At 36.2% G+C, this 15157-nt stretch overlaps 1 protein-coding gene across 2 annotated transcripts in view; it reads right to left on the bottom strand.

Moving 5' to 3' along the window:
* ANKFN1 (ankyrin repeat and fibronectin type III domain containing 1) overlaps positions 1-15157 on the bottom strand; it is a 103113-nt gene that overhangs the window by 36695 nt on the left and 51261 nt on the right. For both annotated transcript variants that reach the window (XM_048064245.2, XM_066980097.1), the window contains exons 4-6: positions 11707-11917; positions 7265-7459; positions 5671-5784 (exon numbers count right to left, since the gene is read on the bottom strand). In XM_048064245.2, the coding sequence (XP_047920202.1) occupies positions 5671-5784; positions 7265-7459; positions 11707-11917 (520 nt within the window). The remainder of the gene's footprint in view (positions 1-5670; positions 5785-7264; positions 7460-11706; positions 11918-15157) is intronic.

The raw sequence follows: 15157 nt of genomic DNA, 5'->3' as shown, positions 1-15157 counted from the left end.
ATACACAGCAAACAATGTAAAGTTTAAGAACTATTTTTTAAGTTCAACACATACTACAAACCTTAACAGGAGCTAGAAATAGAAAGGTTTGTTCTAACATTTATACATTTTTATACTTGCTAGGAATAAAAATAGAAGTCAAATTACACAGTCCTGTTAGCTACCAAAATGTAACGTGCAAATAAAGTGCCCAGGAGACCTAATAAAATGCCATAAATGAACTACTGTAAAAAATATCAGACCACACCTATTCAGCAGGATAAATTCAAATGTCTTACAAAGGAAAGTATTTTCTTTCAATTTTATGGAACAAGAACTGTTTCAGGGAAAGAAAGAAAGAGTTTCAGAATATACAAAGAAACTTTGAATAATAAGTGAAAAAGGTTTCAAGATCAAGTTGAATGCAGAATAGTAGTCAATTCCACTATACATTGGAACAGGATCAAGCAGTGATGCAGCATCTACGGTTCGAAGATGCATAGGTATTACTGTTAAAGCAACACAATTTCATACCTAAGATTGACTTCTGCAAGCATTCAGTTCCTTAACCAAGGTTCTTCTGGAAATCAAACAAAGCAGAGGCTTGCTGTTTTCGCCTTTGATACTACTGTGTGAACAGTTAGTTGCCACCAAAGTGAAAAAAAAAAATAGCTGGAGATTTTGTAAATATATGCACTTAAGTCTTTGTGTAAACTCTACCTACTAGACTAGCCAAATCTGTCTGGAGCCAAACCCACTGTGCAATACTGGATGGATCACTGCAGGAAGCCTGCTATGGAACAAACCCAAACTCGATCAAACATGGCAATTCAACTACTGATAAACAAATCAAATACACAATTACAAAGCATACAATATATGAGTGTTTGTACATGCTCGCAGGGACAGAGACACACACAAACTGACAGGATTATTTAGTTGTGAAAGTACTGCTCTTGAATGTAAAACATGCAGAATCACATGAAAATCATAGACAGTTTTTGTAAAATCTTTGAGGTTTTACTCACCAAAATGTTCAATGAAAGACTTCCATTGACATAGTGAGATGTCAGTTAAAAATCTCAAATACTGACTTTTTTGAGCTACAGAACACATATCCTACAGGCCCAACCTGGCGAATTTCCTCATCTCATAATCTCAGTTGTTGGCCCTTATTGAAAGGTGGCTCATTTAATCCTTTGGTTGAGATTTCCAATGATAGCACCAAATTGCTGGATTAAAGTACTTGCCTATAACCAACACACATCATGTGGCCATCCTATAGCAACATACTGAGGCTAATGCATTTCTAACTAGGAGTGAACCAGTAATTTAAAGACAATTTAAGTTACTCTAAAGCAAAAAATTCTGAAATGAACCACAATTGCCTTGGAGGAAAGGAGGCAGGAAGTGACTTTGTCAAAATTTAAGCAAGACATAACTCCCTCTTTCCTGATTCAAGCTGCCTGCCTCTTATTTTTTAGAAAAGCTACACTGACATAGAAAATCTTCTTTCAATCCAACAGAAATCCTAGAAGGCAGCTGGGCAATCCAGACTAACATGAAATATTCTGCTAAAATAACAAACTAAATAAAAAGGTAACAAGGGCTAAAGCAGCCTAGACAGCTTAGCATCACTATCTGGAAAATAACTTGGCATCCAAGTCCACAGCTACATCCAAACAGAGAGAAGATCAGCTCTGTTTGCTACATCAAACATGTCTCAGATTTTTTCTGTCTTCCTCTCTCTTCAAACATAAATAGTTCCAGGCTCTTAAATAAATTAGCTCAACTTTGGTTATACAAGCTGTTTCATTTTTCTCCAAAAGGGGATATAGATGTTTGTTTAAAAATTGTAAATAAAATATAAATGGAGATTTTCCATTGCATAGTGGTCCTTCCCAGTAGGTAATGTTCAACATGGTGTCCATTTTTCTTTCTTATCCTATACTTGGGGATCAGACCACTACTATGACTATTTCTAATGGAAAATTGATGAAAAATAGTACGCAATAAGACAAGGTTAACCTGTACTTACTGACTGTAAAAGCAAAATAAATACCAGGTTTAGAATACATAGAAAATAAGTGCAATAAAATTACTTATCATCATATCTTGTTCCTTTAAATAAACTGATTTTTCTATGTGTATGTGTTGTGTGGAACTTGTGAACCCCAGAAAGGCTCATTATTGAAAGACAACCGGTCTTAGAAGTCCTACCAAGTGTTTACTAGTCAGCTCTAATAGAGATGTTCCTAGGAGTCAAGTAGACTAGATTAGTAGACTAGACCTAGGTAGATTATGTTGTTGCTGGGATTTTTTGCATCAAGATGGTTACTGTTGCATAGCTCTAGGGTAAAAACATATCATGCAGTAACAACACAACACTTTAAACAAAATGTTGTATAAAAAGATTCACCCTAGCTTCAAACTGTGGTGTTATTTTGTATATTAATGTAGAACATTTTGATTGTGTTTACAAAAATGTAAAACTAAAGCAGGTCTTAAGTACTTCCATAATGGGATGCAAAGTTTGGCTTTAGGGCATGATTAACCAAGGGCATGGGTTTTTCTTCTCAGTATTATAGCGATGGTTCACATCCTTCCTAAAACTGGCTGGAGTGAGGTGTCTCTGGCTTTGAATCTTTCTGTAGCATGGAGTGGATTATTACTATTATTATTGATTTATGGCATGCCTGTCTGCTTCCAGCCTCAAAACACTTTACTAAGTTACAATATACATAAGAATCATTTCACATCAGCCACCACCACGTTGTAGCCTTCTCTGGAGGGAAACTGAAGGGAGCCATTAGGATGGTGCCTGCAACATTAAACAACAATCCAGGAGAGGAAGCAGAGAATACTCTGGCTCCTTAAAGCAATGGCTCAACAGAATGCAGTCACTGAACTGCCATCCAGCTGGGACACCAAAGTCAATACTCATTCACTGTGTGTGGTTAAAATTAAATCTTCTAATGAAGTGAGATGGTTTTAGTGGTTAGAGAGTGAGTGCAAAGTATTATTCTCCTGTATTATTATTTGTAAGTCATACAGCTAACAAGGGAAAAGATCACACACAGGAAAATAACAGACAGTTAGATAACGTTCCAAGCCTAATTTCTAAATGACATTTGAGCAAGTTTGGAAAAATATGTTTAAAAAATTACAGAAAAAAAAAAAAGGAATTGGCAGCTTCTCAATGTTTTTAGGGAACTAAACCAAACTGAAGAGAAGTGATGTCAGTTTTTATCCCCTATAATTCTGGTCCATAGAAAAGAACATTATTAGCTTCCGTTAATGAGCAGGTATTCCCTACACACTGCTACAAATGCTTCTGATTTTTTCTTTGCTTAGAAAAATAAATGGTAAAGTATTGAGCAAAATAAAACCTAACATTTTATTTTTGTCCCTGAATTAGCAAAATGCTTAGATTTTTTTTTTTTGTATAGGAGATTTATACATGTGACTAAAAAGATCCTCAGACAATGTTATCAAGCTCTCCTTTCAGGGTAATTGCTAGCTGGTTCTAATCATTCCTACAAGAGATCATTTGAATGTTTCTTTTTATGACCCCTCAAACTAGCACACACAATCTCACTCCATAATGTAATAAACAATTCTACAACCAGTGCTTAATTAATTCCCGAAAGTCACCAAAAGCAGCTATTAATGATGTTTCTTTTTATCTAACCATAAATATGCGAGTCTCTTGGGATAAAGTATTAAAAAAGAACATTCTGGCAGAACTAACTGTCAACTTGATAAAGCATAAAATGATCACCAGTGAGGGTAATTCAAAATATGACGGCAAGGCTACCTAGTCTGATTAGAAAGTTAGGTCAAGTTGGATTAAATTTCTCTTAATGTTGTGCTTACTAAGAAGAGGACAGAACTGACATGGCGCGAAACAGACAATCCAAATGAATAAGCAAGATAAAATACCACAACATTTAGAAACTGTTTGTAGTATTCTGATTTAAAAATCAGCTCTATATGGGAATTTGCTTTATTGTGAAAATATCAACATTTATTGTGAAAATATCAGCATTTATTGTAACAAGAATGTGGACAGTGTTTCAGGGTTGTTTAAACCTGCATATCACAAAGAGCAGGCTGATATTTTCAAGAGAACTTAAGTGTTTCAGGAGCCCAAGTATCATTTTCACAGGTAAATCAGGCAGTAGGAAGCCCTTAAATGAAATTTAGTTTCCTGGCAACCCAACCCATTGTTGAAAATTAGATTTAAGCTCCTAAAGGGCTTTGATGTTTTTGCAAATCACACTTCCTGCAGCACTGCACAGCTGACTAGGTGTAATACAGTAATTTACCCTTCTATTGAGGCTATCAGGAATGGAATCACTTTGATGGTTTTAGTGATGTCTGGCATTTTGTTTGTTTGTTTTTGTTTTTTCCCCTTGCATTATGAAAAAAAAATATCTGGGCATATCCAGCGATGACTGGCATCTTTGATCAGAAGTAGGGAGAGATGATTGAGAATGTGCCTTTTCCAAAATAAACTCATGTACTCCTTTGTGTGCTTGTGCCTGATGACAGTGGAGCCTGTTTGCCTTCAAGAGGAACTCTTGAAGTGAAGGAGGTGTTCCGCCTTCAAAGGAACTCCATGAACTATTGGGCACTTGATGGACTGCAGCTTTCTGAATCTCTCCTGTTGAAGCAATCACTGTGACACCTACACACAGAAACATGATATATACTGATCTGGACCCAATCATTATGGTTCTTACTATGTGAATGGAAATCCAAGGTACAAATACCTATAACAATGAGGTTTTAGTTATTAATACAAAGGAACAGATACAACAGGAAACATTGAGAGACACAGTGGGAAATAATTTCAGGCTCTTTCAGGCTCTGCACTCCAATTCCCCTAGAGTACACAAAGAAGGCCTTGGATCTTCAGGACAGTGCTTTCAGGTCTCTTGACCTGTGGAAGGATGCAGGCTCCTACTGAAGATGAAGGCTGCTGGTTGCTGCACTTAACATTGAAGAACTTACTGTTCCAAATATTTTAGAAAACCTGCAAGTTCCTTTAAAGAGGAATTTTTAAAATTTAAAATTTCTCTTTTTTTTTTCAATCTTTGATAAATTTTTTTTTTTTTTAATATTGGGATTTTCTGTGAAAGAGAAATTCTGTTTTGCAACTATTTGCTATTCAACAGAGCTGTTCAGATGAAAGCATTTTCCTATTCATTCCACTTTGCAACTAACTGGTGCCACCCCATATGTATTGCTCTTCCAAGAATGATGTGGCAGCCCTGGAATAGCTAATTAGTTGGGCTGTATGATGCCTCTGCCAGAAGTTTCAGCTTCCAGAGGCATTCCTTTACGCAATGGTGGTGTGGGTTTGGCATTTGCAAGGATACACACAGTTTCAGAAGCCCACAGGCACCAAAAGTTAGCCTGTGTTTTATAGCTGGCTCATTTCAATCCAGTCACTGAGCTGATGTCCTAACCACAGTAAGTCAAGCAAACTCCTTCAAAGCACTCAAGGAGAAAGCTTTTGGTTAATTTATTTTTCCTTTTTAATAAAATCTTGTCTTTGAGGAATAATTCAACTTCTACAGCTATTTATTGTGAAAATAATTAAATTCTAGTGAAAACACCTTTCTCATTTGGCCCTCAAATTTTCGTAGGTTGTTAAGGTAAATGAAAGATGTCTAAATCCAGTACCTTTATACTTGGTCACCACAGCTGAGTTGACACTCAGAGGTTCTTGGAAGGTGACAGTGAGTGATGTACTGCTTGTTACCATGAGACAGACATTGGTTGGCGCCTCAGGGGCTCCTGGGAGAGAAGAGAAAACATCAGCTCTTCAGCACAACAAATCCTATTCAAACAATGTTTCAGAGTCTTCAAAGAACCCACTGAAAATCACCGTGCTATTGTGAGCTTTGGGTTGTAGGTGTTTGTGTTCTCTACCTTTTGAGAATTTTAATTAGTGCTCCTGCTAACAATATGCTGCAGACACCATTTGTTTCTATCATGCTTTTTGGCTCCTTTCAGTTAAAAATATCTTCCTGCATATATGTAACCCAATAAAACAGATTCATGCTAATTATGTCAATGAAAAGCCCCTATAAATCTCTTGGGGTGGGTAGGAGGAGAGAGAAAGGACAAAACCACAAAGAGCTAATTAAACCTTTATGGTTTCACTAACAAACTCAAATATATTAAATGACAGAAAACATTTTTACATTATTGTGATGCAGAAATTGCAAATTCCACAAATGTTTCAGTGCAGCAGTTCCAAGATACATTTGTCAGTTGAGGCCTAACATTTTGGAGAAAAATAAAAATGTTTAATTCACAGAATATCAATCAGACTCAATTCAGAAATCAAACAATGTCATTACTTACTGCTGGAACCGATTTTAAAAAAGTCATTATATGAATTTACAATACTGCTGTATTTGCTATATAATGTCTAATACAAGGAGCACTGCATCTCTCTTGAAGAAGTGATATTAGAATACAATAAATTTGAGAAAATTGTTTGTAATTACACATATATAGAGATGGCTGCAAAAATGTTTATAGCAATGATTATATTTCATTTAATAGAATAGAGCTAAAAGATCTAAATGTGAAACAGTTCAGCCCTGTTTACTCCTTCCCACGGGCCCAAATTCACATTTACTTTGGGTAGACTCACTTGCAGAACTGTTTAAAGTGGCCAAATCTGTGACTACACTGATGAAATTTGTATGTAGATGCCAACAATAAAATTATGTTTTCATGATTTTATATAAAAAATAGTCCTTTTAAAAAATATTTAGAACAACTCCATTATTTTAAAACAAAAATGTTTAAAAAAAATCAGAATAAAACAACAGCAAAAAGAGACTAATGTTCCCCTCCCTTTTTATCCACATTCACATATTTTTTCTAATTGTCCCATTTTAAACTTTGATTACATGAAATGAAATCCAGAAGTAAACGTGAAGTGAAAGAAGCAAGACAGAATCATTAGATTCTGAACCAAGAGTTCTAGATCTCATCTCATCGGTTTTACACAGCCCACTCCCTTCAGGAGCTGTGTGCTTGCTGCTCTCAGATATTTGGTCCTCTCTGGTCCTAACAACAATTTCTTTCTCATTCTGTGGAAGACTATTTAATTGTGTATGCCTTAGTTTTCCCATCCTAACATTCATCTACTTCACAGCAGTGCTGTGAGGATCAGTTAGAGCACCCTTTCTCAACAAAGGCAGTGTTCTCAGTTGTAGAGTTCTCGTCTTGAACTTTGCAACTATTTTCTTCTACTTACTAGCATGCTCGTAGCCTGCCTTCATGCGCCTGTATAGCCTGTATCTCCATTCCCATGCTTTTAGTTGCTTCTGTTTTTCTGTGTTGTCTGTACCAAGGCCTTCATTCATCACTTGTGCAGACAATTCAGTAACTCGCTGCTGGGCTTCCTGAACCAATGTACTCAGATGCATTGACCTGCTTTCCATGTCAACAACTACCAAGAAAAGGGAAAAATAAAAAATTGCTTGAGGGACTCACATAACAAAATTGTGGCCTTATGAATTCCAGCGTAACCCACATAAGGTCAAATCTTTGAACACTCTGCTTTCCAATAGATATTTTATCATCAGCTTGATTGGAGGTTGGTACTGGTTATTGATAAACACATACAATATATAAATGTCTACAAGAGAGATCTAATTGGCAAAGTGAAGAATGAGAATTTTATGCTTAAGGGTTGTGGCTGGGAAACAATGGTTCTCTTTCCAGGTTTTTCTTGTGCCTCAGTTTTGCCCATGTAATATCTAATTAGTCCTCTGACAGACTTGACAGATAGCGAGCAGTTTGACGCGTGGAGATTGTTATTCTCCAGTGCTCAGAATAATTTTAATTCAAAATTTAGCAGTCCAGATTGCCTGTATGAACTATTGTGTACTATATAAAGGTAAAAATGACAATCACATTGATTACAAAATAAAAAAGTTTTGATTTGAGCCCAAGTCTACAAAACTGCCCTAAACCAGCCCCTTGATTATATAGAGAAATGTGATGAATCAAGCACTATTTTCAGAATTGCTTTTTGTCTGAAATTGTTTAAATCTATTTACAGATTAGAAAATAGGATTTGTAAAGCTATTTAATCTGAGAAGAAATGCAACAACTGATTTGATGTCCAATATGCAGGATATAATGTACAAAAGGAATTCTGAAATCACAGAAAATAACTTTTCTCTGGTGTCTGGTAATTTTCAGGAGAACTCTGAAATAGTCTTAATTTAAAAGACTTATTTATCCAAGATTCTTCTCTGGCACAAGTCACTAGGTGTTGCTGTCTAGGGACATGCAAGCTGTTAGTTTCCCTAAGGTTTTTTATAGGAACAGCAGCAGTGTTGCACAGGCTGCACTGATCATTTACTTGCATAAGACAAGCAGTAACCATTTCTGAAAACATCAAACTGTGCCATATAAGGGACTAATACTCGGACTGGCTTTTGACATCAAAACACTTTATGAGCTCTAGACCAAACTTCTTGTTCAAAACAGGGCCAGCTACAAGGTCAGGCCAAGTTACTGAGGGCATTACCCATTCTGGTCTTGAAAACTTCCTAGGACGGAGTCTTTACAACCCCTCTGGGCAACCTGTTCCACTGCTTTACTGTCCTTATAGTGAAAAAGCTGTTTGCTTTATCCAGTCTAAACCTCTCTTGCTTTAACTTCGCCCACTGTCTCTCATTACAATATCACAATTGAGTTTTATCAGATCTAAGTATAATGCTACATATTAATGTGAAAAGTGCCATGGGATCTTTAAAACCACAGGAGGAGAGAGAAGAATGACTCAACACCTCTGACATCCGAAAGGTTGTTTTTGAAGAATGTTTGTTTCTTAGACTTTGCTTTCAGAAGCTGGCTTGTAGCCATCCTTCTTGAAGTTTGATCATTCTTCATATGGACATCAGAGACATATGGCCAGGCTTACTGGAATCTGCTGGTATCCTCAAAACTGCTGTTTACTGGGAGGCCAAAGGTGACAGGGTTTCCTGGCTTCATGCCTACAATAAGCATGCAATACATCTGATAGCACAACAGGACTGAGAAAGGAGATTTTATGTGCCAGAACTTCAGGTGATTGTGAATTGGCATTGGTTCAAGTTCTCACTGAGGATCTGTTCCTCTCTGATCCACAATTGTCAGGTCTTGGAAATGTGTCAAATCAGCCACTGGAAATTTTAATCTAATTTATATTTAGGTTCACATGAATAAGACTAGCCAGACACATGAATAAGACTAGCCACATATGATGAATAAGGATAACTGAAAAGATTGATAACAGTAGACTTTGACAATAGCAAAAGTTTTGCCTCCTCCCTGCTAAATTAATATTCTAAATGTTGTATTTTCTGATCCTACTTACTTTAAGAGATTCTGGGTTCTTGTTAAGATTTATACAGTCTGAGTTCCATGTGGAAATGAAGATCATAGTTTTACTTTCTATTGCTTTATCTGCTGTTCTGCCTATTGCAGGCAGCAGTCCAGGTGATACAGCTGGAAACTCTCTCTCCTTCAGATCCTTTCTCCAGCTTTGGGGCTATAATGAGATTTCAGCTGGGTCACTGGTCACTGATGCCAGAGATTTCCCTGTAGGAAGCTTTCAGTGTACACTTGCAATGGGGAATTTCTTTACCTTGCAGTCTCCCAGGTCTTTGCATTTGTGCTACGCAATCACTTAATCAGATTAAGAGATACTTGTGTCCTGTCCCAAAACTGGTGTGAGTCAGAATTTTACCTTGAAATCCCCCCCATCCTGCTCAGCCTGGAGAAGTCTTTCTCAATTGCTCACCACTCACTCACCAGAGAAATGAAAGTGGTCCTGCTGGGTGCTGAATCATGTTCCTGAAGGCCCGATATCATACAAACAGAATGGGTTTAATTCTAACAAGTTTGGTTTAGTAGAGAAAGCAAAGCAGAAAGACTAGAGAAAAAGTGACCACTGTCAGTTCCACAAGAACTAAGTCACATACGAAGTTGCTGTGGACCTTTGTTTTGAGAGCTGAAAACAACTTTTTGCATTTTGCTCTTAAGTAGCAATCATAAATCATTAAAGTAAAAAAAAAAACAAAAAAAAAACCAAAAAAACCCACCACCACCAACAAATACAAAATCATTTGCTTTTTATTGAGAATACTTCAACCATTATTTCAATCTGAAAAGCTAAAAATCAAGATAAGTGAAGTGGAAATTTGGTGGGTATATTTTGAAATGGAAATGAGGTGGTTATGTATTCATATTCTCTGTGTTCATAGGCATGTTTGCATTAATTACAGGAAATGAATACTAATTTATGATTGCCCCTGCTCGCCATCAGACTGCATTTATTTACAGATGAGGTCAATGAAAAATTAGTTTAGTCTTTTTTACTGCTGTTTAGAACACTCAAGACTGTGTTTTCCTCTAGATTTGTCATGGTTAATGAATGTTGCTTCAGCAGTCAATCATGTACTCTAAATGCTGTCACACTTTTTTTTAAAGCCTCAGTCATGAACCATGACAGAAAAATAAACAAATAAATATAAAGCTAAAAAACTCTTTTCACTGAGCAGCTACACTATGCAAAAATCTCCAGGGAAGGTTAAAGGAGGCCAGAATAAATGATAATATAAGTGCTGTGGACACAGAAAAGCAATAAAGGTGTACCAACACTGAGGGTCTGGCAAAAAAACTCAGCACACACACACACGCACACACACACACTGCAGTGAAAAAACTGGCAATGTTAGTAGCCTCAAGGTGCAATTTCCTGGAGCACTGAGATTGACATGCCAGCACTAAATGTTGTTAATTTAACTAACTTCAAATTAATGGCAGAGTCTGCAGTGGCCGAACCCCTCAAACACAGTCTCATTATAGCCTTGCTGGGAATGTCCTAAATATAGGCATTGACAGTTTGAAACAAATTCGCATACATTGGTGTATTTTTAGACATAAGTAAGGCGTCAGAGTTTGTGTCATGGTTTACGGTTGATTAATTGGGTTGGTAAGTCACCCTCCAGCCCACAAATTGTGCATAAAAATGCCCATGAAGGAATACAAAGGATAGTTCTATAACTACAATATGTAGTTACAAGCAACAATGGTATTCCAGTAATGCGTGAAGGCCTATTTTGTGCTTAGATATCCTCTGGTTCTGTAGAACTTGGAAGTCTCATTTGACTACAATTTTAGTCCATTTGAAGACCAGGGATGAGGAGTTATGAGCAGGAATCTGAGGTAATGGAAATGATAGATTTCAACACAATAATTCTCCTGAAGGCAGCATAACCAAGACCAAAATAATCAAAATAAACCATAGCCTAGATAACCCATAATCCTTTCATTTTGGATTACAATCTCCATTTTCATGCCATGATCTTGTATCAGCCACTCACTCAGTACCTGTTTCCATATTTTTAAAGATTTCTTCTCAGCGTTGATATTAACTCAGCTGCCCCACCATTCATTAGGTTATAAATTCAACCTGACTGATCAGTTGGTGTATCAAAAACTATCTGCTGAGCACACATTCAACAAAGAGATATTTCTGCAAATGTCCTTGAGCACTGTGGTGCTATTGCTGGTATGATTATCTTCATGATAAAACCAGTCAGATTTTGTGTGTAATGTAATTAATTTCCTGAAACAATAGCAAACATAATCTCTTACAGGCAATTATCTAAACCAATTCGGTATGTGTACTTTACTTACAGTGTGGGCTTTCCTTTGCCCCAACGTGTAGAAGAGTCCGAGCAATAGGGACATTGTTTGTCAAAATGGCAATATCCAATGGAGTTAGTCCTTCACTGTTTGGTGTGTTCAGGTCCAGTTCCTCCAGTGTGTATTGGTAAAGAAGAATCTGAACAGCATCCAGATCTTGCTGTTCTACGGCCTCAAACATAGCTTCATTGCACTGGAAATTCTGTGTACCATTAAAAAAAAAAAATTAGTAGAACTTTTCAAGTGTCAGTATTTTAAAAAATAAATTGGGAAAATTTGAGTTTTGAAAGATTACTATAAAATATTGAACTTTCAGCCCCATCCTAGGTTCAGCTAGAAATATGGAAATTGTTTGCAACAAAACTGAACTTGCTCTGCCTCTAGAGTTGTGTACTTAAACTTGGTTCATGGCTGTAGTAAGATTAAGACGAGATTCAAACAAATCCAAAACAAACTCGCTCTTATTTAGAAACCTGTCCTGCAATTGAACCATATAAGAAATATTATATGTTTTTGATGTGAAACTGGAAGAAAGACTATGATTTTGACAAGGTGTTGGGCTACTTATTTTTTCAATCTCTAAATTTAAAGTTAAAATCTGGGGCATACAAACCCAAGTAACCGAAATTCAAATCAAATAAGTCATTCTGGAGAAAAACTTGCACAGGTGCAGTGTAAGCTATTAACAGGTACTGTTCACTCCAACACGTCAGTCATTTCTAGGTGCTTATGTTTTTGCATTTAACTTGTAAATGGAAGAAGCTTTGAAATACATCATCTTTAAATAAAGTAGAAATGAGACTGAATAAAATAACTGTCCAGTAAGCATGTTCAGAAAAAGTGTGTATGAACAGCAGAGAATATAAGCATAGAAGCAAGCAAAATCAAGAACATACATGGCAGCAGCTCTCAAGCAGAGAGATCCACTGAACCTTTTTCCTTACTGATGACAAGTATATAAAAGAACCATAAATACAAAGAAACCTATCATTTCTTAAATGAGCTGGGGAGAAGCAGGTGCAGGAGGGTAGCATGGCCTGCAGGTTTCTGTTATGAGAACATCATTCTGGAGCCTACAGTAATGACATGTTATTTGCCAAGATTCTTTAAATTCCTTCCCAACGCCCCATTGCCATAATTACCCAATAGTGTGGTGGTTTTTTTTCCTCTTAAGAAAGAATTAGTAGAAGCAAGAGGCCCAGCTAAGCAAGGAGGGCTCAGCATGTGGCCACATAAAGGAACTGAGATCTATGTAGGCATATCGTGCCAGCAGGCACATTAAACAACTGTATACATAAGGGACAAAGTGATCCAGATACATTATGTAAGCTAGTTTCCTGTATCCTGAAACCCACAATGGAAGAACCACAGTGACAATTCTTATACAATAATATATATTTTTTTAATGATACAAAATAATCTCTGAATTGAAACCATCTTCTAATGTGATTAGACATTAACATTTCAGCCATATTAAAACACCTCATTTTCCTTTAAATTGATGCAATTTTATTTGGCATTCCTCTGCCTAAGTTCTGCCTTCAGTGAAACAATACTTTCTGATAGAGCACTGATCTCCTGCAACATCTTTCAATTCCTCCTAAAACACACAGACTAATGGTTTGCAAGTGGTTCCGAAAACTTGAGTCCACAGCTACAATTTGGAACTTGTTCAGTTCTTTTCAGTTGAGCTTGAAGTTAAAAATGTCTTTAAACACTTTGTCTGAGGCCTGACAGTAAACTTTTGGTCTACTGCTTTGCATATGAAGTATTCATATCACAGTAAGAAATTGCAAAATGATGTTACCTTAGAAGTTTTAATATGCTGAATATTAGGGATCAGCAGAACAAGTAAATATACATAAGACGTACCCCAAATTTTCAATATAGAGAAATGAGACACCTATGTTAGAGGAATATTTGAGGATGAAATGAACTGTGCGACAATAAATTGAACCTAAGGAGACTACTGCAGACTTGGAAATCTACCTTTTGAACAATTAAATAGAAAAGGTAACTCACTCTGGAAGAAGGAGTAAAAGTTCTGGTCTTTTGCTCTTTGAAATTTCATTATTACGGATACAGAACTGTGAAGTGAAAGACTTTTTTCATACGAATGATTAGAAAAGCAAAATATATTCACCAATTCTCCAAAAATATTTATCTTATCTACCTTCTAAAAAGCATTAATTTCATCTTAGTTTACGCCCATTTCAAATTCTTTTCTTACTGATTTTGGAACTTCTCCTATACAGTCGTATTATGAAATAAAGGGGGAATTATGCTTCAGAAGCATATCCATGTTGATGCAATTAGAAAGCAAACAAAATCATATTACTCTTGCAATTGATCACAGATAGAAAAATTTACTTAAGAGTGAATTCACAGATAGCTTACTACAAAGTGAATTGGTTGAAGTAAACTGAATGACTGCATTAGTCCCCATTTCTATCAGTTAAGTTCATTTCAGGAAACACTGGCAAACAGCTGGGGAGTAGAAGAAAAAGGTAGCACTGATGATATTAATCAATGACAGCCTTGTGGTGGGAGTTCAGGACAGGAAATTAGGTATGTCTCAGATCAAATATTCACTTCTGTGGCAGTGGGTTCATGCATAATTTCTCCCCTTTCTGAAATCAGAATAGTCATCCTCTTTTAATTGACCTTATGATTGTGCATAAAGTTTAAATGAGGAAGCATTTGTAGAACACTACTGTAAGTGCTGAATACCATTATGTGGCTTTACTTCCAATTCTGTGTGAAACTCAATAAATCCCGTACTATATCAGAAATTTCTTGCATTATACAAAATCAAACAAAAACCTGTTACACAATAATGATAAAAGCATAGCTAAAATCAGCATTGCAGCTGAAATTAACTCAGTGATATGGCTGACAAAAGCATTTGGTCCTTTTCCAAATATTTACATATACTTTAACAGAAGAGTTTACCTATCTGAATGATTCCTGTAAAATTATTTTCCAAACTTCGATTTGACTTGTTATTTTTGGATTATTTGTCAAGATTTAGACCTGCCTAGATGTCTTTAAGAATGCATCTTCAGATTTTTGCTTGCCAAACCAAATATCTAAAGTATTTCTGAAGTTTTCTCCTTAAGTTATTTGCTGAACCAAATCTAAGCACATGCTTAAGTTAGTTCCTTATAAATACTCTTGCCAGCAAATCTGTTGGCAAGAATGTTTCACCAAAAATGCAAAGATACAAGAGAATTTCTATTTCTTCATTTCAATAGAAATCTGATTGAAAAGGCTGCATTCGTTTAAAAAAGAAACAGAGCAAGAAGTTTACAACCTACTTCATCCAATGCAAACAATTCTGAGACCAAATTGCAAATATCAGATTTTCCAAATGAACAATTCAGACGCAACCAATAGTCTAAAATATGCTGGCATGTCTAGTAACTTCAGAGTGTAAAAACAT

This window comes from Anser cygnoides, chromosome 19 (assembly GCF_040182565.1).
Source record: "Anser cygnoides isolate HZ-2024a breed goose chromosome 19, Taihu_goose_T2T_genome, whole genome shotgun sequence".
Classification (NCBI taxonomy): Eukaryota; Metazoa; Chordata; class Aves; order Anseriformes; family Anatidae; genus Anser; species Anser cygnoides.
The sequence above is the reverse complement of the archived record's forward strand: the minus strand, read 5'-3'. Positions and strand labels throughout refer to the sequence as shown.